The sequence below is a fragment of the Doryrhamphus excisus genome, chromosome 20, assembly GCF_030265055.1.
Source record: "Doryrhamphus excisus isolate RoL2022-K1 chromosome 20, RoL_Dexc_1.0, whole genome shotgun sequence".
NCBI classification, from domain to species: domain Eukaryota; kingdom Metazoa; phylum Chordata; class Actinopteri; order Syngnathiformes; family Syngnathidae; genus Doryrhamphus; species Doryrhamphus excisus.
Genome location: NC_080485.1, coordinates 7,207,060 through 7,233,280, shown reverse-complemented (window position 1 = coordinate 7,233,280; position 26,221 = coordinate 7,207,060). Strand labels below are relative to the sequence as shown.

The following is a 26,221-nucleotide window of genomic DNA, read 5'->3' as shown; positions in this document are numbered from 1 at the left end:
GAACTGAGGCAAGTGAGGCCTGCAGTTCTTTGGATGATGTTGTGGGGTCTTTTGAGTCGTCCCTACACTCTAGGGCAGGGGTCTCAAATGCGCGGCCCCTAGTTTGAGGCCCCCGCCTTGATATGAAAGTTTAATGTTAGTACGGCCCGCACAAGATTGATATGGATGCTGTATGGTATCATGTACCCAGAAAAAATTATTACGTTTGATTAATGTACATGTTAAAAGGTTAAATAACTGTTAATAGTTATCCTCCCTATCGTGTGGAAGTGGTAAGTTTTTGGCTATTTAAGTTTAAAGGAAATAACTTGAAGGCTACCGTTTAGGTCGCTAGCTCTCTAGTTTGCGAGTTAGCATGTCTCTCAAGACCCTGCAGTTGCGCAATATGTTGTAAATAAAAAGAGTATAAATGTGACTATAGTCGTGTTTTGTCATGTCTACAGGGCTCTAATAATGCTTTGTTCATTTTAATCTGAAAAAAATAATTTGTCTACCCACCAACTATATGTGCTTTCTTAAGTTTTTATTATTTGCCGTTTTATTATTATTATTATATTTATTTATTTATTACTGATTGATTTTCTTTATTCTTGATTTGTTTATTTATTTTTCATCTTATTTTGTGTAGAAAAATAAAAAAGTAAGATATTTGAGAACAGTGGAATGTTTTATTAGAGCTTTTCTTGTAGAAAATTGGAACCAAAGCAAAGTTTTTTAATTTTTTTTGTTTTTAATAAATGTCTTTTTTTTTTTTTGGAAAACCTGATGCGGCCCAGTCTCACCCAGACCCGAGCTCCAGTGGCCCCCAAGTAAATTGAGTTTGAGACCCCTGCTCTAGGGGCAATATTGGTTGGCCAGCCCATCCTGGGAAGGTTCAGCACCTGTCCCATGTTTTAAACATTTACAGATAATGGCTAGTTTGTTGGAGATCCCAAAGCTGTAGAAATGGATTAATAACATTTTCCAGAATGGCAGATCTCAGTTACTTTCCTTCTCATTTGTTCCAAAATGACTTTAGATCTCAACATGATGTCTAGCTTTTCAGGATCTTTTGGTGTACTTTTTGTCTTCAACATGATTTCTAGCTTTTGAGGATCTTTTGGTGTACATTTTGTCTTCGGCTATGTTGTCAATGACTAATGTTTACATTTTTTGATGAGCGGAAACATTTAAATGTAACAAACGTGCAAAAAAAATAAATCAGAAAGGGGCTAAACACTTTTTCACACCACTGTACCGCGAGGGAGCGATAATTGAACCGCTATAAGGCAAGGGACGACTGTACTTTATGTTTTGTTTTTTATTAAGGAAAAATAATCTCTGATTGAGTTCCTGAGTTGAGAAAGTCTGGGAAAACCTGATGCTACCCTTGGCTGCTATGCACTCAGCTTCTTGTCAAATTGTAGAAATAAAATGAAACAAAAAATCAGCAAAAATGAAGCAAAAGAGTATAAAGCAAAGAGAAAACCTCATCCTCCAAGGAAGTACAAAACTAACAAAATCTTCGGCATGGAGACATAATTAAATCATGAAATGGAACCTGTAATTCTGGCCAACCTCCTGCTGGAAGTAGATGATGTGGTCTGCTTATGCTCTGTGTTCAAATTAAGGTTCTATGTATATGCAATTCATTATAAGTCGCTATCCAAAGCAGCCAGAAAAGAAAGTGCAGTAGTGGTATCATAAAGTAGTACCACATTAAAAAAGCAACAACGTGTAAACATTTGTCGCATTACCACAATTCGCCACATCAAAAAGCTGTGAGAAATGTGCCTACATATTAACAATCAGGCGTGACAAACAGTAGACGAATGCATTTGAAAGCTTTAACCTTAAAGCCTGGGGAGTGGCAACAGCTACCATATGATACATTCCATAACAATACAGTACATCGTGACACGGTGCTCTGCTATGGGCGCTTTTGGAGGCGACAGTTATTATCACAAACAATAATCAAACATATCATTCGAGTTACAGTCGGTTTAGTCGGGATTCTTCTCGATATTTCCTTACCATCAACAAAAAACTAAGTGTCACATTAAAATGTTCCACACATGATCCAGCGCCCAGTCAAGTTAGCCGTGGTTGTTGTACACAGCAGGCTAGCTAACAACTCTATATTACTTTGCAAGCTGATTTAGAAATATATACACTGTTTGGTCCTGTCAATTTTAATAAAAAATAAAACAAGAACGTAAACAAGCACATTCAGTGTGATTTCGGTCAGAGTAAAAGCAATAAAACCGTCGTCGTGCTGTCGGGTCAAGGGGGCGCTATAATAGCCTTTAGCTCCGGAGCTAATGCTAACTAGCTAGTCTAGCAACGAGAACAATCACTTCACAAGACACTGTAAAGCAATAACGCCGTGCCCCTATAATGTCACAAGAAAAGAATCATAAAAGAATAAAATGCGGTGCTTCTCACCTGTAACTCGGCACGCTCCACATCCCATTGTGCTCGCTCTACTTCGAATCGGGCCCATTCGTGCTGCAGGAAGTGTAAGATCCCCGGGATACTGTACTGCGCCCGAGCCGCCTCCCCTACGTCGCCATCAGGCAGCGGTCCTTTACCAGCGCCTGGTAAGACCGAGTTGTTATTATTGTTGAAGAACACGCCGGGGCCCGCCTGTTCGTCCATGGCCGGGCTCCGTGAAATGAATTGTCCTCTTGGCTCACTGTTTCTGGTCGATAAATGCAAGCATTAAGGGGGGTAAAAGCTCTCGACAGCGTACCGTCTTCTTGAGTCCGGGGAATGAACTCACTTTCTGACAGCTAGCTGTCATCTAATGACGTCAGTGCAGAGGCCACGCCCACACGCTGGATGGGTGGGTGGGGGTCAGACTCATTTTTATTACATTACACCAGCAAAGAAGCACGGAGAATGATCCTCAGTACATTGTATATTATTGTGTCATTGCACCAGCAAAATCCATCACTTAACACATGTGGAATCAGCCTCAATATACAACTATCAACTAATGATGTAGAAAAATCAGTGAGGCAACATGAAGATGAGGTCAATGCAACTTTATTTACATGTGAATGCAATAACTGAGTAATAATCTATACCTGTCTTGATTGCCCTCAAGGGACAATACCCATGTATAAACTACTCATCATCATATATCATCATTTTTCAACTACTATATTGTAGTTTTGAAAACATTTTCCAACTGCGGTACAAATTTTCAGCCATAATTAAATGAACTGTATTAACCAAGAAGGATAAATTACTTCTATCAAATTAAGCATAGGAGCTAATTCATAAAAAAAAACTAAATTACAGAATAGCCTTATACTTTTTCCACTTTTGTGACCTGTAAATGTTTTTAGAATGTTGTATTCTTGTTAAACAAGGACAACGTTTCAGACAATGACGTTAGTGAGCCCTGGAAGAAGTTTGGGATGGCTCTGAACGCTCAGTTTGAGTTAGCCTTCCTTATGGGCATGCCCGGGTGCATGCTGTAGGCCTGTTCTCCTCCCCACACTGCTGCACTGTTTTGTCTTGCAAGTGGGATCAATCACAGCGGAGTGGACGTGCCAGGAGGTGGTCTATTGCAGGACTACATGAAAACAGACCATTCTGTAAATCCATGGAATAGGTGCAGAGTCTGGATGATCTAGAAAGATTTTTGTGCGGGTGTGTAGCTGCTCTATAGGAGCACAGAACTCAATACAAAGGGCCCAAAATGATCACAATAGTCTTCTTTAACATTCTGTTACAATGTGCAGTGCTCTAAGTCAATTTAAGCCTAAAACCCCCAATCAATCAAATAAAACATGGCATTGGAATGCACAGAATTTAACAACAAAGTCAAATGGAAAAAAAATATTACTGTAAGGCTTGAGGTGATGGGGAAAAAAGGGCAAACAGAATTGAGTATGGGGGGAAAGTACTTCATAGTATACACCTGCACCATGATAATGTACAACAAATTGTACAGGGAGAACCTTTTCAGTGAAGATGGATCCAGTACATTCAAGACACTCTACTTGTTACAGACATTCTGTGTTTATGGTTAAATTGGTACTTGTGGACATAAATCAAAGCAAACTTAAAAGAGACATTAATGCAGTCGGTCAGAGTGCAAAGAGCATTTGAAGGTTTTAGAAGAAGCTTGTCTTGAGTTTGATGGTTGGTGCAGCTTGGATTGTTGGCTGAGCTTGCCGTGCTGCATCTTTGGCTTTGCTGCTGGCCTGGTTCGCCCGAACAGCAGATTCCAGACGGGTTTTAAGCTCTGGTGCAGCACCAATTACCATCTTGAAGGCAGCTGGATATAGAGGGCCGATACGCATTAAGTTCTGAAGGGCAAAGTCATGCAAGCCTTTGGAGGCTTGGGAGGCAGAGGGAATGGCATTTTCATCCAAAAGGTAGGAGATGAGAGTTGGAACAAGGAGAGCCACTAACTGCACACCTATAAAACATTTTAAAGGTGCGTTAGTTGCTTGGCAATTCAGAAAAGGGTGATTTATGTACAGGTAAGGGCCAGAAAATTAGAATATTTTCATAAACTTGATTTATTTCAGTCATTGTGTTCAAAAGGTATAACTTTTACATTATATTTAATCATTGCACACAGACTGATGCATTTCAAATGTTTATTTCTTTAATTTTGATGATTATAGGTGGCAACAAATGAAAATCCGAAATTCCGTGGGTCAGAAAATTAGAATATTACCTAAGGCCAATACAAAAAAAGGATTTTTAGAAATGTTGGCCAACTGAAAAGTATGAACGTGAAAAATATGAGAATGTACAGTACTCAATACTTGGTTGGAGCTCCTTTTGCCTCAATGACTGCATTAATGCGGCGTGGCATGGAGTCGATCAGTTTCTGGCACTGCTCAGGTGTTATGAGAGCCCAGGTTGCTTTGATAGTGGCCTTCAGCTCTTCTGCATTTTTGGGTCTGGCATTCTGCATCTTCCTCTTAACAATACCCCACAGATTTTCGATGGGGCTAAGGTCAGGCGAGTTGGCTGGCCAATTGAGAACAGAAATATCATGGTCCTTAAACCAGGCACTGGTAGATTTGGCGCTGTGTGCAGGCGCCAAGTCCTGTTGGAACGTAAAATCCCCATCTCCATAAAGCAGGTCAGCAGCAGGAAGCATGAAGTGCTCTAAAACTTGCTGGTAGACGGCTGCGTTGACCTTGGATCTCAGGAAACAGAGTGGACCGACACCAGCAGATGACATGGCACCCCAAACCATCACTGATGGTGGAAACTTCACACTAGACTTCAAGCAACGTGGATCCTGTGCCTCTACTCTCTTCCTCCAGACTCTGGGACCTCGATTTCCAAAGGAAATGCAAAATTTGCTTTCATCAGAAAACATAACTTTGGACCACTCAGCAGCAGTCCAGCTCTTTTTTTCCTTAGCCCAGGTGAGACGCTTTTCGCGCTGTTTCTTGTTCAAAAGAGGCTTGACACGAGGTATGCGGCAGTTGAAACCCATGTCTTTCATGCGTCTCTTGGTGGTGGATCTTGAAGCACTGACTCCTGCAGCAGTCCAGTCCTTGTGAATCTCCCCCACATTTTTGAATGGGTTTTTTTTCACAATTTTCACCAGGGCGCGGTGATTCCTATCGCTTGTACACTTTTTCCTACCACAGTTTTTCCTTCCCTTTGCCTCTCCATTAATGTGTTTGGACACAGAGGTTTGAGAACAGCCAACCTTTTCAGCAATAACCTTTTGAGTCTTGCCCTCCTTGTGCAATGTGTCAATGGTTGCCTTTTGGACAGCTGTCAAATCTGAAGTCTTCCCCATGTTTGTGTAAGCTTCAGAACTGGACTGAGAGACCATTTAAAGCCCTTTGCAGGACACCAGGTGTCTTCAAAATTGAACCCTTTCACAATATTCTAATTTTCTGACCCACGGAATTTCGGATTTTCATTTGTTGCCACCTATAATCATCAAAATTAAAGAAATAAACATTTGAAATGCATCAGTCTGTGTGCAATGATTAAATATAATGTAAAAGTTATACCTTTTGAACACAATGACTGAAATAAATCAAGTTTATGAAAATATTCTAATTTTCTGGCCCTTACCTGTATATATAAAATATCTGATGCTGTAGCTGTACTTTAGTGTGTGCTGGATAGTCAGCAAATGGTATTATTAAAATCTAAATGTTCTGTGCAGCTATGTAATGGACTTTTCAGGGGACATTAAAAAAGGAATATTAATAGAACCAACAAGAACAACATTGCCGGTAAACTGGAGCTGGCATTCTACAAATAGTGTCTGACGCTCTTTTGTGCTGATCTCGTGCACATCTACAGACACTGAACTAAATACTTTAAGACAGGGGTCTCAAACTCAATTTACTTGGGGGCCACTGGAGCTAGGGTCTGGGTGAGGCTGGGCCGCATCAGGCTTTCCAAAAAAAAAAAAAACGCATTTATTAAAAACAAAAAAAAATTTAAAACTTCGCTTTGGTTCCAATTTTCTACAAGAAAAGCTCTGATAAAACATTCCACATTCCACATCAACCAGTAATAAATAAATAAATATAATAATAATAATAATAAAACGGCAAATAATAAAAACTTAAGAAACCACATATAGTTGGTGGGTAGACAAATTATTTTTTTCAGATTAAAATGAACAAAGCATTATTAGAGCCCTGTAGACATGACAAAACACGACTATAGTCACATTTATACTCTTTTCATTTACAACATATTGCGCAACTGCAGGGTCTTGAGACACATGCTAACTCGCAAACTAGAGAGCTAGCGACCTAAACGGTAGCCTTCAAGTTATTTCCCTTAAACTTAAATAGCCAAAAACTTACCACTTCCACACAGATAGGGAGGATAACTATTAACAGTTATTTAACCTTTAACATGAACATTAATCAAACGTAATAATTTTTTCTGGGTACATGATACCATACAGCATCCATATCAAACTTGCGCGGGCCGCACTAACATTAAACTTTCATATCAAGGCGGGGGCCTCAAACTAGTGTCCGGCGGGCCACATTTGGCCCGCGGGCCGTGTGTTTGAGACCCCTGCTTGAAGAGATCCCCTTTCCTGAAGGTTAACACTTAAATGGAAACAATACAGCACATTAGTGACCCATTAAGCAAAGAGATACTTACGGTTCTGCTCCTCACCCATACCGACCAGATTCTCTAGAACCTTGATGCCCTCCTGCACAGCCTGCAGCTCTGCAGTAGTTTTTGGCCGACTGCACTCCACTGCCTTCAGTTTCTCCACCATGAGGGGAGCAAGAGTGTGAATGTACGGGGTGGAAAGGGGACGGCTGGAATGCTGAAACACTGACAGCAGCAACTGGTAACACCGTGCCTGAACCTGTAGTACAGCAACAAAAGTGGAAGAGTGGAAAATGAGGAAAGTGAAGAAGCCACATCCATGATTTACAATGTTCCAAAGGAAGCTTCTTCGTTTCAGGCACTTACCCAAGGATCACTGGAGTTGAGGGCATTACGGAAACGCTCCATGCAGCCCTTCTGCAGGACAGTCACCCCTACAAGTTCATTACTGGCAGACAGCAGGAATAGTGTAATTGCCGTCAACATGCTGATCTCATCCAAGTCAGGTCTGGACTCATCTAAAAAAAAACAAAAAAAAAACCACAAACGTCTGAAATAGAGCATGTCCTCTCCTAGTGGGTCATTATTTCATGAGTGTGTGCAGTATGTACAAACCTGGCTGAGAATCCTCAAGTACAGAGGCCAGGCTGCTTCTCACAAGGGCGGTCCACTGCGTCTGCAGGCTATCCACATGAGCCAGCGGGGAGGTGATGATGGTCTTGATGCCCTGCAGCGCAGCAGACACAGACGTAGGTACCGAGTTGTCAGCAGTCTTGACAGCAGTTTCCCTCAGCACCCCGGTAATTAGGAAGAGCACTGTAGGTAGAATGGTCATGCTTCCTGTGAACAGAAACCATGACAACATGGAGGACGTAAGCTCATGACAAATTTTGTGCAATGACAGGCAAGGGCGATTCATTTTTTTTTTAATGTCACCTCCTGGACTCTATATAGACGAGCGCTGATTACATTTAATAACTCACTGTATTGAGGAATGGAGGTATCAGACTTCATTAGTCAGCTTTTGCAGGCTCATTATTGGAAAAAATATGTGACAGCTTACAAATAATTTTTGTGTATGTACATAGATCTTTGTGATCCCGGAGCTAGGAGGAATACATACATTTTTACAAATGTCCAAGACATTTGGGGGAGGGGAAAAATGTATTTTGTAATTTGTATTTAATTTTATTTAAAAAACAAATATATATATATGTGTATATGTATATATATATATATATATATATATATATATATATATATATATATATATATATATATATATATATATATATATATATATATATATATATACTGTATCTATAATACTGTATATTGATATTGTGTCTTGAACCAGTCATGATGCGTTATATGTAGTGTATATATATATATACACATACACAAACATGCATACATACACATACATATATACACACACATATATGTATATATATATATATATATATATATATATATATATATATATATATATATATGTATGTGTGTGTGTGTGTGTGTGTGTGTGTGTGTGTATATATATATACATATACATATATACATATACATACACATATACACATACATATACTATCACTATATTGACGGTTACTATGGTACCCATTATGTGGTCATATCACCTCGTACTTCAGTATGTGTCAAAATTTTTTAAAAATAAATAAAAATTACAAACAATATTACAAAAAATACTACAATTTTGAAAAACTACTTTAGATTTATATCACAAAGGCAGGAGGTGAACAAATGTAACAGTTACTGACTGTAAAAGTACCAGATGGAGGGGTAGGATTTAATAAGCTTTGCTTCTTCCTACTCCTTTTGGACATGTGGAACTGTGAATTGATTATGTGATGAAATCAATTGTAACCTGATGCATGTTCAAATAAAATTAAACCATTTTCATGTATAAATTGTAACAAATGTTATTCAACATAAAAAAAATACAGTAAAAATACAGTCTTTTCAGTGAGGCAGGATGTTGACTGTAGCAATACAAGACTACAAAACGGTGCATTTTTAGTGAGACAACAACATTGTTTTGTTTAAATTTCTATCCGATATGCCTCATGCTGTGTGTGTGTGTGTGTGTGTGTGTGTGTAAGTGCATGTCCTGTTGTAAAAACCCATACCAGCAGGAGAGCAGAGCGAGGGCAGTTCGGCCAGAATGGAAACCGTGTTTGCCACAAGGCGTGCGCCCTCCTCAGGTAGTCGCTGAGGCCTCATCGGCACATGGCTCGGTGAATCTTTCACACGTGTATTGAGCTGTGGTAAGTGACGAACCAGGATAAAAACCAGCAGCTCCATTGCTGCAAACACCAAAGAGCTGCCTGGGACGAGCTCGCCTGTCTGTCCTCCTTCCCCGAGGATGGATTGAGAATCAATCTGGCCTTCCTCCTCTTTGCCTGTGGAAAAATACTTATTTTATCTACAGAAACACAGTAGTGACTCTGCATAGTAAACACAGATGTAGAATATGATAGTTCTGACCTTTGTTGATCTTTTGTTGCTGCAGATGGTCTAGTGCAGCTCTTATGGTCTCCTGTACGACAGCAGTAACTTGGAGCTGGACAGTAGGAGGGTCCCGGGTCAACAACAGTCTGTGAAGTACATTCAGGAGCTCCACTGCTAAGAGCTAGAAAACAAAAGTGACATGTTTAATGGCAGAAGACAAAGATCAAGTAAGCTTCTGTTGTGGCCCTCCAACTATTTTCTTAACACATAAAATCCTCCTAACCAATTAACCCATAATGAGTTAAGCTATTCTTTGATGGAGTCCTCGAGTGGCCTTTGTCACCTTGCAAAGGGACAAAATATCACATGGCCATGTTGTATTCATCATATGTTTGCACCGAGGAGATCCTGGCAAATTTGTCACTTGAACTACAACTGTGAAAGAGCTACAGTGTATAGACACTAGGGATCGACCGATATGGGTTTTTGGGGGCCGATGCCGATACCGATTTTTTCCATCACCCTTAGCCGATGGCCGATTTTGCTTGGGCCGATACTGCTTTTGATCCCTCAATTTACATGAAGAAATGACCATGATAACAAATATTTATTGAAATGTCAACACTGAACACAGTAGGATTCAGCTTTCTTAAACACACATTTAAACGGCATTATCAACTTTAAAAGAAATAAATATTCAAACATGTGCAAAACATTTCTGTCGTAGTTTAAATTTATCTAGCATCGATGTGATGACTGCTGCTCCGCAGCGTGACGCGCACCCCCCCCACCCGCCTCCACACACACAAACACATCACGCTGACACAATTTAGTACGATATATAAAACATTTCTCTCATCATTAAAGTTGGTGTTGTGCACGATAAAGACCTCTCATAAGCAGACACGGCTGCTCCAATTCCTTCTGTGTGTGTGTGTGTGTGTGTGTGTGCGTGCTCGGAGAGAGCGCACACACATAACACGACACGCATTTAAAGTTGCATAGTTGTTCATTCTTGTTCTGCTCAACTAGTGACAGTGCTTTTATTCGTCTGTTACGTTGGTATGTGATGTTTTTGGGCTTTCTTGTTGTCACACCATGACTTAAACTGTTATGCCTAGCGATCACTCAGTGAAATGTGATGGGCTTAGTAAAGTGTTAAACGCAAGCTAACGCTATTACTTGTGATTCAACAGTGGGGGCGGGGTACCACGAATACGTATGTTGCAAATCATTCAGTGGAAAAATACATCGGCGAACCCACGCGTGTATCGGCCGATATATCGGTCAACCCTTAATAGATACTATGCTAAAACACGCAAAATTTAACTAAAAAAGAAACACGACAATCTCTGCGGTGAAACATTGCAAATCATACAAGCATCTAGTCATTGTTACACCATTAAAGGCGTAGAAAAAAGGCTATAAAATCTACTACTGACTGACATTGCTCTCTGCAAAGACTGCCTGGCTCCAACAAGCAAAGTACAGCCCTCTCCCTGCTGCTATTGCACCATTTTTCTTACTCATGTGTTTTGCTTGTTTTACCTGGTCCTCTGCGATATGTGTCTTCGCACAGGGAGACTCTAGCAGAGTGGATAAGGCCTGGAGGCAGGACATGACATGCTCAATGGGTTCCTCGGGTCTGGGGAAGCAAAGGAACTCTATACTGACACCTGAAAGACAGATGGACAAAAATAAGCCTTCCACAACATTTTAATTCAATTTTATTTTTAAATGTGAACGCTAAATAACCCCACCTGCATGCCATATGAATGAAGTCACAAAGGTGATGTCACCTTAAGGATATTGCAAGCAACCAACAAAAGAAAATCCTCTCTGACAGTAAATTGTGTATCGACAGTACATACCTAACATTAGATGCATCCTGTCTTTGACAGACTCCTCAAAGGTCTTGGCGCTAGATGAAGCTCCTGTGTTGAGGGCAGGAGCCTCTTTTTCCTCACAAGCTCCAAAACCAGTGCTGCTCAACCACAAAGCCACAGCATGCAGGACAGGAGCCCATGAGCTGCGGTAATGGAGCCTTGCTGTGTCTATCGTCTCGGGAGTATAAAACGCTCCACCTGAAAACACATCAAGTGAGGTTTTACATTTCTTGAGCAATATTTCATTGTTGTGTATTAAGCCACTTTAAATGTATATTTCGCCTGTTGTATTGCCGACAATGACATGCCAAAAAAGAAACTATTCAGCTGGAGTAACGGCAAGTCCAAAAGTAAAACAAAAACATAACACAAAAGAAAAGATGGGAATCAGGCATCAAACAGAAAAGAGCATTTCATGGTCTGGTGTCGTACCATCAGGAGGCAGCTGACTGGAAAACTCAGCAGGGAGAGTGAGCAGAGCGTAGTCACGGAGCATGGCCAACCACAGCCGACTCAGCGAGGGCAGCTCAGGCTGCACTAAAGTGATGAGACTGTCAGGTGGAAGAACATCTGCACCCAGATCATCCTCTTCCTCATCTCCACTTCGGACTGCTTTGTCAGGCTTGGCCTCTGCCTCTTTCTTTATCTTCATTGCCACCACATAAACCTGCACAATAAATACCCGTGCATGATTATATTCTATTATAAGCGAATACATCTGGTCTTCTGTCTCACCTCTGCCCATGCTTTCAGCACAGCCAGTTTCTCCATCGTGGTGGCGCTCTCACTATATAGCTGACTGGATGAACCTTTCCCAGCTTGCACCTTGTCCAGTGATGACACAAGCAGATTGTGGACTCGCCGCAGGTCGTTGAGGTCACTTACGACACCACTGCCAATCCAAGTGCTACACACCTGTGGTCACAATCAGAAATGAAAGTTCATTATAATTCATTAGATGATGCACATATCCTCACATTGTACATGCACAAGATTGTTTATGTGGATTGCACAGGAGATCACTTCTGGTACAATTTAAATACAATACTATTTATGAATGACTAAGAAGTGGAAAAGGAAAGACAGACCAGAAGAAAAACTGACATAAACACATAGAGCATGACTCTCTTTTCTGTGCGTTGATAACAGATATAACAGATAAGAGATAGCTCATTACTGCACCTAACACACCTATGCCACCCACAAAAAACGTGATTAAAACGCCTCCAAAAACCTCCAATATGGTTTCATAGTCTAAGGTTGGCTGGAGACCAGTACAGGGTGTACCCCGCCTCTCGCCCCAAAGACAGCTGGGATAGGCTCCAGCATACCCGCTTACTCCATTACTCTATCCAGCCATAGAAAATGAATAAGGTGTAGAACAGGGGTCTTAAACTCAATTTACTTGGGGGCCACTGGAGCTCGGGTCTGGGTGAGACTGGGCCACATCAGGTTTTCAAAAAAAAAACAAAAAAAAACGCATTTATTAAAAACTAAAAAATTTAAAAAACTTTGCTTTGGTTCCAATTTTCTACAAGAAAAGCTCTGATAAAACATTCCACTGTTCTCAAATATCTTACTTTTTATTTTTCTTCACAAAATAAGATGAAAAATAATAATAGTCACATTTATACTCTTTTTATTTACAACTTATTGTGCAACTGCAGGGTCTTGAGACACATGCTAACTCGCAAACTAGAGAGCTAGCGACCTAAACGGTAGACTTCAAGTTATTTCCTTTAAACTTAAATAGCCAAAAACGTACCACTTCCACACGGATAGGGAGGATAACTATTATGGGCAAATCCCCCCCCCATCCTTATTATTACATTGTTATTTTTTTCCCCAAAACAGAAGAGATTCACATTTAGGAGCTAGTAATATTATGCATGAAACTAATCTCATTATTTACCTGACCTCATCTGGCTCCTCTGTGCTCAGCCATGTTTCAATTCCATGAGTAAATGTGCATGTGTGTGTGTGTGTGTGTGTAGCTGTGGTATGGCATATGGAAAAAGGGGTTATTTTTAACTTTGTAAAGCACTTTGGTTTGCATTTTATGTGTAAGAAGAACACTTTATAAATGAAGTTTGATTTGACTTACTAAAAATCTTCATATATTCATACGTTAAGTGACTTAGTCGATCTGTGATCAAGCTATAAACTAATGCAAAGGTATTGACGACAGGGAAACTGAAATCAATTAAATTGATAGTATGACTAAAAACAATCAAAGTGTCTTACCTGGCATGCTTTAGCTGTTATATCAGATGGAGTATCAGGCGAAAAAGCAGGTCTGAGAGCAGCTCCAACCTGAATAAATGTGATTGACAGTTCAATGTTTACATTTACTGTGTACCTACGGTCTATTTTGACTTTTGCAATTTCATTGAATTCCTACTAAATTCTTCACTCACATTGGCCTGGTACTGTTCCAAGATAACGTGCCCTGGAAACTCGGGCTCGGGAACAGAGGCAAACTTTTTAATAATGTCTTCCAGGGCCTGCAGACCAGCCATCCTCAACTGGTTACTGTGGTCTGTGGCAGCCATGAAGGCCATTCGTATGAGATCAGACAAATGGAGCACCAGTAGATCTCCTAGGCAAAGAGTGATGCGAAGGAAATTGAAGGATAGGATGTGGAATGCACATGAATGGAAGGACTGTATCTTGAGTAAGCCAGCCATTCATCAGTTGGAAAATAGTTGAAGGACTGTCCATTTAATTTTTGCAAGGCATTGTTACATGTTCTCTGGGCACTCAGGCTTATACAGTATATATCTAAATGTTTACTCAACCTCAAGGTTTCCACCTTTACCTTTAGGGTTCTTAGTTTTGGCAGAACGGGCCGCTGCCAGGTCAAAGTGTGCTTTGTCCGCATTCTCACACAGAAGGATGATGCGGCACAAGCAGTCCGCAGCAAACACTCGCGTCACCCAACGAGGAGCCACTGAAGGCTTGGACTTTTCATCTTCGCCAAGACCTGTGAACATGATGTCATCGTCCATCTCGTCTTTTTTCTCAGAGTCTTCTTCATCTTTTTCCACCTCAAATGCAACGGGTCCTCCTACATCTGAAAGAACAGATGGACACATATCCATAGAAGCTCATGTTGATTTCTTTAGAGAAAGAATGTGATAACGGGCCATGTTCTTCTCCATTGTAGAGTCACCTGTTGTTGCTGCAAGGACATCCTTGCAGAGCTTAAGCCAATGCGAAAGCTTTTCCACAGCAAGCGATGACAGCATGTGGCCCAGTGTGTCATGAATATCAGAGCACAGCTTCCTGTCGGTTTCGTGATCCAGCATACCAAATAGAGCCCCCTCCAGACCCGTCTCAGTGATGTTCAGATCTGAACCAGGAACAAAGTCAAAAGAAGTAAAGCACCGGAGTCTCACTGGAAATCCTGACTGCGCAAAATATTCTTGTCAGATTTGTACTCACATATTGCTATGTCTTTACCATCCCCTGCCTTCTTTGCCAGGCTCATGGCATACTCACACACCTCGGAAGCCTCTCTCTGAGCAAGCTGTCTCAAGCAAGCTACAGCAGCACGACGCAGCAACAGGTGAGAGCTGCATAGGTGCACCTGTGAAGGTTCCCATTATATGGCAAACATATTACTCCAAATACTGTAATTACGAGAGATCGACGGTTTTTGGGGGCCGATGCCGATACCGATTTTTTTCCATCACCCTTAGCCGATGGCTGATTTTTCTTGGGCCGATACTGCTTTTGATCCCTCAATTTACATGAAGAAATGACCATGATAACAAATATTAATTGAAATGTAAACACTGAACACAGTAGGATTCAGCTTTCTTAAACACATTTAAACGGCATTATCAGCATTAAAAGGAATAAATATTCAACCTTGTGCAAAATTTCTGTCGTAGTTTAAGTTTATCTAGCATCGATGACTGCTCCTCTGCAGTGAGATGCACCCGCCTCCCCCCAACACACACACAAACACATCACACTGACACAATTTAGTACGATATATAAAACATTTCTCTCATCATTAAAGTTGGTGTTGTGCACAATAAAGACCTCTCATAAGCAGACACGGCTGCTCCAATTCCTTCTGTGTGTGTGTGTGTGTGTGCGTGCGTGCTCAGAGAGAGCGCACACACATAACACGACACGCATTTAAAGTTGCATAGTTGTTCATTCTTGTTCTGCTCGACTAGTGAGAGTGCTTTTATTCGTCTGTTGCATTGGTATGTGATGTTTTGGGGCTTTCTTGTTGTCACAGCATGACTTAAACTGTTATGCCTAGCGATCACCCAGTGAAATGTGATGGGCTTAGTAAAGTGTTAAAAGCAAGCTAACTCTATTACTTGTGAAAACGCGCCTTTGTTGTGATTTAACAGTAGGGGCGGGGTACCGCGACTAGTGTGTTGCGGGGTCCTCTGCCGCCGGGGCAACACAAAGCTGCCCCGGCGGATGCCTAACTGTAAATCATGCGGTGGAAAAAAAACATCGGCGAACCCAACGCTCGTATCGGCCGATACCAATACAAGGAAAAAACGCAAATATCGGCCCAATATATCGGCCCGCCGATGTATCGGTCGATCCTTACTAATTACACTCAAAGACCAAAATGAATAAGATGCATACATACAGAGTGAAATGTGCATTATAAATTGTCAGCCATCTTACACAAAGACACGGCACCAGGCTGGAGAGGTTGACGTGACGAGGAGCAAACATGTGTAACTGCTGTAGACATGAGATGGCAGCTGCTTGGACCAGCGAGTCGGAGTGATCCTGCATTATGGCACAGCCAACCAGGCAGGACGAGCGGATGGTGGAGATGGTGGCACCATTTCCTAAATAATACAGTGTAGATAGGGGCGACAAAAAAGGGTGGGAATTAAAGTTGGTAATACTACCACCTGCTGGTAGGGAAAATAGAGTGCAGTTCTAGTTTCACTTTTTGTCTGATCGCTTACCTTGTAATTCTGGTCCGACGGTAGTTATGAGAGCACCCAAGCAACGACCCAAACACTGATGCACCTCTGTGTGCGATGGGGGCACTGTGAGAAGCAGGGTAAGGACCAGGGACAAGGTGGGCTCCACGTAGCCTCTGTACATGGGACCACTTGAGTCCACAATGAGAGCCAAAGAATGCAGAGCCCATGTCTGTTATGAAATAGAAAGTATTTATATAGAGATGTATGTAGTGAATAGTTAACTTTCACCCTTGATACAGTTCAAAAAGAAATGACATACACAGGTTAAATCACTCCCAAAAGCTAGATGAATCTTTTCCTGCTTTTACTCTACCTGGACCTCATGAGAAGATCCATCTTGAGCCAACGCCAGTAGGATGCTAACACTGGTCTTTAAGTGCTGGCCAGAGCCAATCCCTCCAACATATCGATGCAGACAGCCGAGAGCCAGTGAATGACCTGTCCTTGACACCACATCACGGGCTGACTTTAGTCTGAAAACAAGAGAATATATAGATCATTTTAAGTCACAGTTGGAACTCAATATTATTAAATATACAGTAAACCTCGGTTTCAATTGTTCCCACTGGTTTTGTCCGATATAAGCGAAATCCGTTATATGCGTATACTGGAAAATGTCCGTTTTACGCATATATCGGACTTATATCCGGTATATGCGTAAATCGGATTTTATCCGTTATAAAAAGGCACTTCCTTGACTATGTTTCCAATGTACCTGGACTGGGCAATGAAAAGAGACGTAAGGTAATGAGAATTTAACTTTATTGGACTCTGAGCATAACAAATTGTTAATTAAGCTAGGCCCTGTTACGCCCGTCAGGCCTACGTTATTTCCAATAGTGAGGTTAAGATCTCATTCACTGCTGTGCTAGTATTATTGACGTCACTCACTTTTATATTTGTCCTAAATCTGGAGCCAGGAGAAAGACAATAGCCAGTGACATCAACAAGATTAGCATAACGATGCGGCCATCCGATATATGCGAGGGAAATTTAATGGAAATGCATTGGAACGGGACTGGAGATTTTGTCCAAAATAGGCGAAATCCGTTATAAAAAATCTGATATATGTAATGAATTTTTATTGGAAATGCATCACAGAAAAATCGGTTCTTTTTTATCTGTCCGTTGTGAGCGAATTTCCGATATATCCGAGTCCGATATATCCGAGGTTTACTGTATTACAAAAAAAATGTATATATTTCCTTTCCAGAACTGATCACACCGGAGCCCTCCAGGGCCACCAACAAAGGTCAGGAAAGCAGTGAGTAATTACTTTAAAAATGTACAGATACCAACCACTAATGAATAATAATTTAAGATAGTCAATGAACAGATCAGGAGTCACCGTGGAAGACTTATATACTGTATAGTACATGTGCCAAATTTAGGCCCAGAGGTCAAATCTCTGTCATTTCATCCGGCCTGCTGAGCTGTATGTATCCTTTGGAATAAACTACTTCTGTATTATATTCTGTACTACACTGTATTGTATACAATACAATAGTCAACTCTTAATAAGGGTGCCAAAAATGCATATGACTATGACTTTCTTCTCTGGCTCTCAACGAAGGCGGTCGCATCTTTCCCCTCTCCTCCCTATCCCTTATCTTCCCTGCTTTGCTTCTTTGTCTTGTCTAGTCTCGTCTTAGTCTTAGTCTCTGCACTGCTCTCCAAAAACCTAAATCATGGAATTGATCAACTGGTCTCTCCACGCAATTGACACGATCTTCTCGACGAGAAGCTCAGGTACAGGGGGAACCTGCCTGCCCTGACGGAACGTACACCACTGGGTACGTGATGGACAGTTGGGGAAAGTGGAAGGTCATGTGCCTGGCGATTCTTTCCGTGGAGGACATCAAAGACGTCTACCTATTCATGACCATGATAACAGGTCTGTTGCTGATAGTCCCACACTGTACTCCTTCATTAAGAGTCTAGTTTGGAGTTGTTGTTTTTTCCCTCCCCTCTCCTAGTGTTGTCCCCCCCCCTTCATCGCCCAATCATCCCGTCCTGTCACCCCTTGTCTCACTGCATAGTATATTGTATATGTATGGACGGATGATTGTACAATTTCGCTTGTACTCCTGTATAAGTGACAAGAATAAAGGGCTTACATACTTTAAGGACTTTAAGTGATCATTTAAACTACAGCAAAGCATGCTGCCCATTCCACAGATACAAACTCTTCCGGTTACGCATCTCACAGGTTATTTTTTGTGTTGATATAAAATACTATAGCTTTTGCCAGACAAGTCAAAACTTCAAGCAGGAATGAATGAACACAAAAAAATGCAAATTCCCCCACAAGGATGTAAAAATATGTGCATGAACCTGAAGTAGGTTTTATAGTTTCAGCCCCCTGTGCGATTTAATTTGACACCTCTGCCGTATAGGTTTCACTTTTGTGCAACTATGGTGTGTTCAAGGACTGCTGAACAAAGTGAATCTAAACTAAAGAAAAAAAAAGAAACTAAAAATAAAATTAGTATTTAAAAAATATTTAAAAAAATATATCTTATTGACAAAAAACTCTTGAGAATTTGCAGGGCTGTGATTGCTGGATGGCCAGTATGGGGGGGATCCACTGTATGCTGACTAAGTCTATTCTCAAAAGGAAGGACAGTAAAACACTTACTTGTCAAAGCTGGTCTGTGCCATTCTGGCAATGAAAGTAGCCTCCCCCACCACTTGAGCCATTCTGCCGAGGGCCTCACCAGCAGCGCAGCGCAGGATGGGATTGGGATTGTCCAGGGCCCCCATGACCAGTGCCAGGGCTGACTTGCGGACCTCCTCTGGGCCCAAACTACTCTTGTTCTCAGCCAAACCCTTCAAGCAAAGCATGAAAACAGAAATGCAGTTTATCCATGTGTACTACGTGAACAGGAAAATGATGATGGCTACAATTTCTATTACCTTGAGAGCACTCAGCACTGCAGTGAAGATGTTCAATTGGACAGACTGCTGACGAACACCTTTAGCCTGCTTGATACATTCTGCAAAGTGGTCTAGCATCTGCAACCTGAAACATGCAGGCAAGACCGATGAAGGTCATTTATCATTTGCCGAATTGTATTAATGTTACAACAACAGCAGGGAACACAAACAAATTCAACCAAAAAAATAACATTCAGATTGTTTTCAGACTTTGCAGTTTGAGTTTTGCAGCTTAATTTTATCATGTTTTTTCCTAAATACGTTAATTAATAAGTGATGCTGTTTTGTTGTTGAATATACTCTATTAGTTAAAACATATTGATTGATTCATTCATTCATTTTCTACCGCTTTTTCCTCACAAGGATCGCGGGGGTGCTGGAGCCTATCCCAGCTGTCTTCGGGCGAGAGGCAGGGTACACCCTGGACTGGTCGCCAGCCAATCACAGGGCACATATAGACAAACAACCATTCACACTCACATTCATTCAACCAGCACTGTAACAAAACATTTATAAACATGAAAAATGTACTAAATATACATTAATTCATTCATTTTCTACCGCTTATCCTCACAAGGGTCACAGGGCTGTCTTCGGACAAGAGGCGGGGTACACTCTGGACTGGTGGCCAGCCAATCACAGGACACATATAGACAAACAACCATTCACACTCACATTCATACCTATGGACAATTTGGAGTCACCAATTAACCTAGCATGTTTTTTTTTTGAATGTGGGAGGAAACCGGAGTACCCGGAGAAAACCCACGCATGCACGGGGAGAACATGCAAACTCCACACAGAGATGGCCGGGGGTGGAATTGAACCCTGGTCTCCTAGCTGTGAGGTCTGCGCGCTAACTACTTGTCCGCCGTGCTGCCCAAACATATTTTTTCATACATTTTCAAGCATAAAAATGGCTAAATTAAAATAGAAATATAAGGCACTTAAAATATGCATTGAAAGATTTGTACACTAGTCACTGGGTGTCAGTAATGTTATACTGTAATGTAATGTTGAGTGAGACACACAGTCACCAAACTTCATCTCCAAAACAACAAGCTTTGATTGCATGTTTGAATTATCTCACGAATATTATAATTATAATAATTCCTAATAAAAACACAGGCTACTGTTGCGACCGTAACCCACGGCAAGCTGAAACTCAACTCTGGATTCCCAACTTCCAGACTGCCACTCTCCTACCCTGTTAATAATGTTAAAAACTGTATTTAGAAGATTGCAAACAGATATTCTAAGCTCTATGAATAAGTAATTTGCGGAAATTCACTTATCATGATCGAGCCTGGGACCAATTAACCATAGCAAAGAAGGGATTACTGCACTCAATTGCTCACCTGTGCTTGAAAGACACATGGGGGAATACTACACCAAACAGAGCCACAGAGGCATCAATGACCGACACTCCCAAAGGAAGCGGCCCTGGAATGGCTTCACCAACCGGCACTCGCAAGTAAATGGAGGAAGGATCATGCTCCAGAGCCCCGCTGCCAGATGCACTGTTAGGCTGCAGCTGTAAGGCAAATATAACAGTTTGGAAATCAATAACAATGGTAAAAATTGAATCTAAATATCTCAATTCACACAGCACACATGGTAATATGTTTTTATTGCGAAATTTCTTAGTCATCTTACCTGATCCTCTATGGACTTGTGGTCAGTTTCCTGCAACCAGGAGCCCATGAGCACACTGTCATCATAGTGACAGAGAGAGCGCAGCAAAGAGGTGGTGGTGTTGGACGGGTTGTCGGTCAAAGTGAATTCTGCCACCAGCTCCCTGAGGAGGGCATTGAAGATTCCTGCAAGAGCGCAGTACAGGTTTTAAAATGCAATACTTTGATTTGTTCTTATAGGGGAAATCAACATCCCTGGGAGCGTTGGTTCAAGTGGACAGCGTAGTACCTTGAAAGCAATTTTCAAAACACAGAGGAACCCCGGTTACCATGTTTTCAGTTAACGTCAAATAACTATGGCACAGTTTGCATGCATTCTCCAGTTAGCCTACAATATGGCGTGTGTCTTGTCCTATGATTAATACACTGCATGAGTCATACTGTGTTCTTTCATTCATTCATTCATTTTCTACCGCTTATCCTCACCAGGGTCGCAGGGGGTGCTGGAACCTATCCCAGCTGTCTTCGGGCGAGAGGCGGGGTACACCCTAGACTGGTCGCCAGCCAATCACAGGGCACATATAGACAAACAACCATTCACACTCACATTCATACCTATGGACAATTTACCTAGCAATTAACCTAGCATGTTTTTGGAATGTGGGAGGAAACCGGAGTACACGGAGAAAACCCACGCATGCACGGGGAGAACATGCAAACTCCACACAGAGATGGCCGAGGGTGGGATTGATCCCTGGTCTCCTCGCTGTGAGGTCTGCGCGCTAAGCACTCGTCCACCGTGCCGCCTGTATTCTTCATGTATTTGTTTTAAATCAGAAAAATCCTAAACAAAATGGCTACTGGAACCGGAAAGTTGCATTGCCCGTCTATGATGTCATCAGTGGTTGACTCCCCAAAATGTTAACACAAAACATATTTTTATAGTTTTACATGCATACAAAATTCTAAATTCATAAAAGTCATGAATGAAATGAACATTTAAGCAATTTTTTACCTACATCAAAGACATCCGCCACTACCCTACTTAAATGTTCATTTATCCCTTTCATTAATCACTTATATGTATTTATAGGCATTTAAAATTGCAATTGTATGTAAAATTATAATTGTAAAACTATAAAAATGTGTTTTGTGTTAACATTTTTGGCTTTCTGGATCATATTAATGGGATTTACTATGGGACCACCTGCGGGGGGAAGCATAAGGGTCTGGTGCACTGCGCTTTGGGTGGCGGTCTAGGGCGAGTGCCTGGGTGACCTGGTCTTCGGTGGCCAAATCTGGTTCATGAAACATGGAATGTCACTTCTCTGGTGGGGAAAGACCCCGAACTTGTGCGAGGTTGAGACATTCCGATTCATCTCGACCCACAGTTCGGGTTCTGGAACCAAACTACAGAGTCTCCCGATTGTAGAGTCTTCAACTCTCACCTCCGGCAGAGTTTCGCCTGCATCCCTGCATGACCCAAATGGGTCATATTCTGTGGCTCCATTGCTGAGGAAGTGGATCAGAGCTGCAAGGTGGTCAATGCTAATCGTGGATGCAGGCCCCGAACCTGATGGTGAACACCAGAGGTCAGGGCTGCCGTCAAGCTGAAGAAGGAGTCCTATCAAGCATGGATGGCTTGTGGGACTCCTGAAGCAGCAGCTGACAGGTACCGTCAGGCCAAGCTGCTTGCGGTTTCTGCGGGACTGGGGCCTGCTGACCTCGATTGGGGATGAAGTCGGATGGTGGAAGGAATACTTTGAGGCTCATCTCAATGCCGTGAAAAAAAAGGGCCTGGATGTTACACCCTTACTAATTAGTGGTGCGGCATTTGACTTAAATGAAAATCAAGAATTCAGTGTTATGCAACATTTACACATAATTATTGTTCAGGGAAGCACTCAAACCTACGCTTAATCTGATGCACTACAAACGCTTACTCAGAGTTGTTATATTGTCAATTGCCATGCAGCTTGTGAATCATTCACCTGCTTGTGAGAGTGAGTGGGAGGACACATTTGATGTGGTTTACCTAAATAGAATTGGTTACAACACATCTTTCAGTATGAAGCGAAAAAATGAAATGAAAACATTCATACCTTCATATGTTTTAGGAGGTAATAGAGCCAAAATGTCGTACAGCCTGAGTCTCACCATGGCTGCACTTGCTTTCAGATGTGCACCATGGACTTTAATAATGGCAGGGACACTGGGGAGCAAACACAACATCTATTCTGACATATGAAGAACAAAAATAATTTCAATAAAAGCATTATACTCACTGAGATATCATAGTCATAGCACATTCAATGGGGGTCATCAGTCTCCGAATGACATCTTCTGTAAGCAGCTCGGGACAGTGGGCCACAAAACTACGCATGGCTAAAACAGAAAAAGACAGGATTGAGTGTGTTGATGTTGACGTGATTGAGAAGCAGGACTGTGTCTGTTTACCACAGAGTGCTCCAGCTCGGCCTTCCAGGGTCACCTGCCAGGTAAAGGAGTCTCCTCGAGCTTTTTCTGCCTCCAACTCCTTCTGGGAGCGAGGGAAGACGTTTCTCCACAATAAGAGCATTTTGGGAAGGTGATAACGCACCAAGGAAGGACCTGTGTATACATACAGATGTAGTCAGACCTATAGTGCATCCGGAAAGTATTCACAGCGCTTCACTTTTTCCACATTTTGTCATGTTACAGCCTCATTCCAAATTGTATTAATTTAATCTCTTACCTCAAAATTCTACACAAAATACTCCATTATGACAATGTGAAAAAGTTTTTTTTTTTTACTTTTTTTGAATTTATTAAAAATAGAAAACTAAGAAATCACATTTACATACGTATTCACAGCCTTTGCCATGAAGCTCAAAATTGAGCTCAGATGCATCTTTTTTCCACTGATCATCCTTGAGATCTTTCTACAGCTTAATTGGAGTCCACCTACAGTAAATTCAGTTGATTGGACATTATGTTTTCTATTTTTAATAAATTCAAAACATGTCAAAAAAACCTTTTTTCACATTGTCATAATGGAGTATTTTGTGTAGAATTTTGAGGTAAGAGATTAATTTAATACAGTTTGGAATGAGGCTGTAACATGACAAAATGTAGAAAAAGTGAAGCGCTGTGAATACTTTCCGGATGCACTGTACACCAGGAGAAAGGATTACAACTGTGACACGAACCTAAGGTCATGAGGGCACCGAGCAGCAGCCATCCAGCCTGTGTGCGCTGCAAGGAGAGTCGGCTATTCTGAGCCGCTGTCCGCAGGAGGTCTTCAGCTATACTCACCACCAACTAAAGTAAAGCAGTTTTATTTTTATCTAAATCTGATGAGGTCAAACATTTGGAACAAAAATGGAATTGCATGTGAGTGTGTGGGGTTTAAAATATTTCATTCACACACCTTGCCCTTAGAGTGCGGGATTCCCAGAGGGCACTGGTGTACGCCTCCAAGAAGAGCCGCCATTGCAAAGCTGTATCCGCTCACAGCCTCGGGTGAACTCTTGAGATTGTTAATTCTCTCGGCACAGCGGTCCAACAGCGGAGTTAACTGATAAGGTAGTGCCACGGCAACACAGCGCAGGCACCAAGCTGCAGCCAAACGAGCTGCCATGCTGGGATGCAGCAGCACTGAGGTCACGGTTTCAAGAAGTCCTGAGGAAGATGACATTAGAAGCAGGACCCGATATGTAGTTCCACATGAAAATGAGTTCATTGGGAATGGACAGTATTAAATTAAGACTATCACGGCACACGTCTGTCATACCTATGGAAGGCTCCTGGATGAGAGGTGAAGCTGTGGCGCTCAGACTCTGAACAAGGCTGCCTAACTCTTTCAAAGCACACACCATAACGTGCTGGCTAGCCGCTACATCAGCTGCCCCGGTCTTGTTCTCTCCATTGAGGTCATTCACAACTGCTTCTGAAATAAGTTCCAGAGAAAGGCAAAATAGATAAATTTTAGTGGAGCAAAACAGAAAGATATCAAACATAGTGGTGACTTCTGTAAGTCAATAATGTGACCGTAAACACGGTCCAGAAAAACAGCCTGAAAATGACCTTCTTGTTGACTCTGAAAACTGCATGAAAATGTTTTCAAAAGTGTTTCAACAAATTAAATGAGTCACATTATTCCATATTACATGTGCCAAAACTAATTGGTCTGCAATTTTATATTTTATAATTTTTTTTTGGACGGTTGTAATAATCCAAGTAAGACGTTTATCTAAATGCCAGCAACAGTAATCCTCTGGATGTAAATCTTGAGAATGAGAATCCTCAGTTTGGAATGAAATGCATAAAAAAATGGTTGGAGAAATGATGCAATATCTTGGTGCAATGAGTGTGCATGGTCCAGAAGAAACAGCCTGAAAATGACCTTCTTGTTGACTCTGAAAACTGCATGAAAATGTTTTCAAAAGTGTTTCAACAAATTAAATGAGTCACATTATTCCATATTACATGTTTTACAACATACGTTTGCAAACTTCAGCAACCATTCAATCCCCACTGATAATTTACTATGTGCCAAAACTAATTGGTCGGCAATTTTATATTTTATAATTTTTTTTTTTACGGTTGTAATAAGACAAGTAAGACGTTTATCTAAATGCCAGCAACAGTAATCCTCTGGATGTAAATCTTGAGAATGAGCATCCTCAATTTGGAATGAAATGCATAAAAAAATGGTTGGAGAAATGATGCAATATCTTGGTGCAATGAGTGTGCACATTTAGTGGCCTATGCAGCTTCTGTATTCAGTGAGGTTTATGTGATCGCTGAATGAATGGGAATGAATGGGAATGATTAAGTATGATACTGATGAGATAGGTTAATAAGAAGCAAGCAAAGAAGGTCAATATAGTCCTATGTATGTAATACAAGCGCAAACCATGCAAAATATCCAGAGGCTACTCTGGATGAATCCTTGTTCTGTGACCCCCCGCCCCCCAACCCCATCCTCCTTACCCACAGCCCTCATTTGCTTGCTGATGGCTTGGCAGATTTCTTTGCCAGCTGCAATCTGCGCCTTCTCGCCGAGTAAGCCGCCCAGGGTGGCACGTAGCATGAAGGAGACACAGCGCCTCGAGTACACAGCTTCCACATGTGTCTGGGTGGCCCGTGGGTGAGACACGAGGTCCAAAACATGGGAGAGGAAGGTGGCAAAGTTGCGCTCCAGCCACTGACCACCGAGCGTAGTCACAAATACGACATAAGCCTGGCGAAAAGGGGGAGGGGTGTCAGGTGG

The 26,221-nt window shown here is 41.6% G+C and overlaps 2 protein-coding genes across 5 annotated transcripts in view; both read right to left on the bottom strand.

Moving 5' to 3' along the window:
• Positions 1-2,791, bottom strand: part of LOC131107880 (striatin-like) — a 30,292-nt gene extending 27,501 nt beyond the window's left edge. Inside the window, exon 1 of one of the 2 annotated variants that reach the window (XM_058058326.1) lies at positions 2,425-2,791. In XM_058058326.1, coding sequence (XP_057914309.1) covers positions 2,425-2,637 — 213 coding nt within the window. In that variant the 5' untranslated portion in view covers positions 2,638-2,791. The remainder of the gene's footprint in view (positions 1-2,424) is intronic. The other variant, XM_058058325.1, reaches the window with a different exon arrangement.
• Positions 2,792-3,989: 1,198 nt separating this feature from the next.
• The window catches only part of heatr5b (HEAT repeat containing 5B), a 155,203-nt gene continuing 132,971 nt past the window's right edge, over positions 3,990-26,221 (bottom strand). For all 3 annotated transcript variants that reach the window (XM_058058319.1, XM_058058316.1, XM_058058318.1), the window contains 29 exons: positions 25,942-26,191; positions 24,740-24,895; positions 24,377-24,627; positions 24,156-24,267; positions 23,425-23,577; positions 23,253-23,352; positions 23,070-23,179; positions 20,990-21,153; positions 20,692-20,867; positions 19,313-19,418; positions 19,035-19,225; positions 16,710-16,869; positions 16,376-16,565; positions 16,083-16,252; positions 14,865-15,009; positions 14,593-14,772; positions 14,239-14,493; positions 13,838-14,019; positions 13,665-13,733; positions 12,156-12,335; positions 11,853-12,087; positions 11,406-11,618; positions 11,083-11,210; positions 9,571-9,715; positions 9,213-9,485; positions 7,681-7,905; positions 7,432-7,583; positions 7,111-7,324; positions 3,990-4,414 (listed from right to left, as the gene is read on the bottom strand). In XM_058058319.1, the coding sequence (XP_057914302.1) occupies positions 4,107-4,414; positions 7,111-7,324; positions 7,432-7,583; positions 7,681-7,905; positions 9,213-9,485; positions 9,571-9,715; positions 11,083-11,210; positions 11,406-11,618; positions 11,853-12,087; positions 12,156-12,335; positions 13,665-13,733; positions 13,838-14,019; positions 14,239-14,493; positions 14,593-14,772; positions 14,865-15,009; positions 16,083-16,252; positions 16,376-16,565; positions 16,710-16,869; positions 19,035-19,225; positions 19,313-19,418; positions 20,692-20,867; positions 20,990-21,153; positions 23,070-23,179; positions 23,253-23,352; positions 23,425-23,577; positions 24,156-24,267; positions 24,377-24,627; positions 24,740-24,895; positions 25,942-26,191 (5,193 nt within the window). In that variant the 3' untranslated portion in view covers positions 3,990-4,106. The remainder of the gene's footprint in view (positions 4,415-7,110; positions 7,325-7,431; positions 7,584-7,680; positions 7,906-9,212; positions 9,486-9,570; positions 9,716-11,082; positions 11,211-11,405; positions 11,619-11,852; positions 12,088-12,155; positions 12,336-13,664; positions 13,734-13,837; positions 14,020-14,238; positions 14,494-14,592; positions 14,773-14,864; positions 15,010-16,082; positions 16,253-16,375; positions 16,566-16,709; positions 16,870-19,034; positions 19,226-19,312; positions 19,419-20,691; positions 20,868-20,989; positions 21,154-23,069; positions 23,180-23,252; positions 23,353-23,424; positions 23,578-24,155; positions 24,268-24,376; positions 24,628-24,739; positions 24,896-25,941; positions 26,192-26,221) is intronic.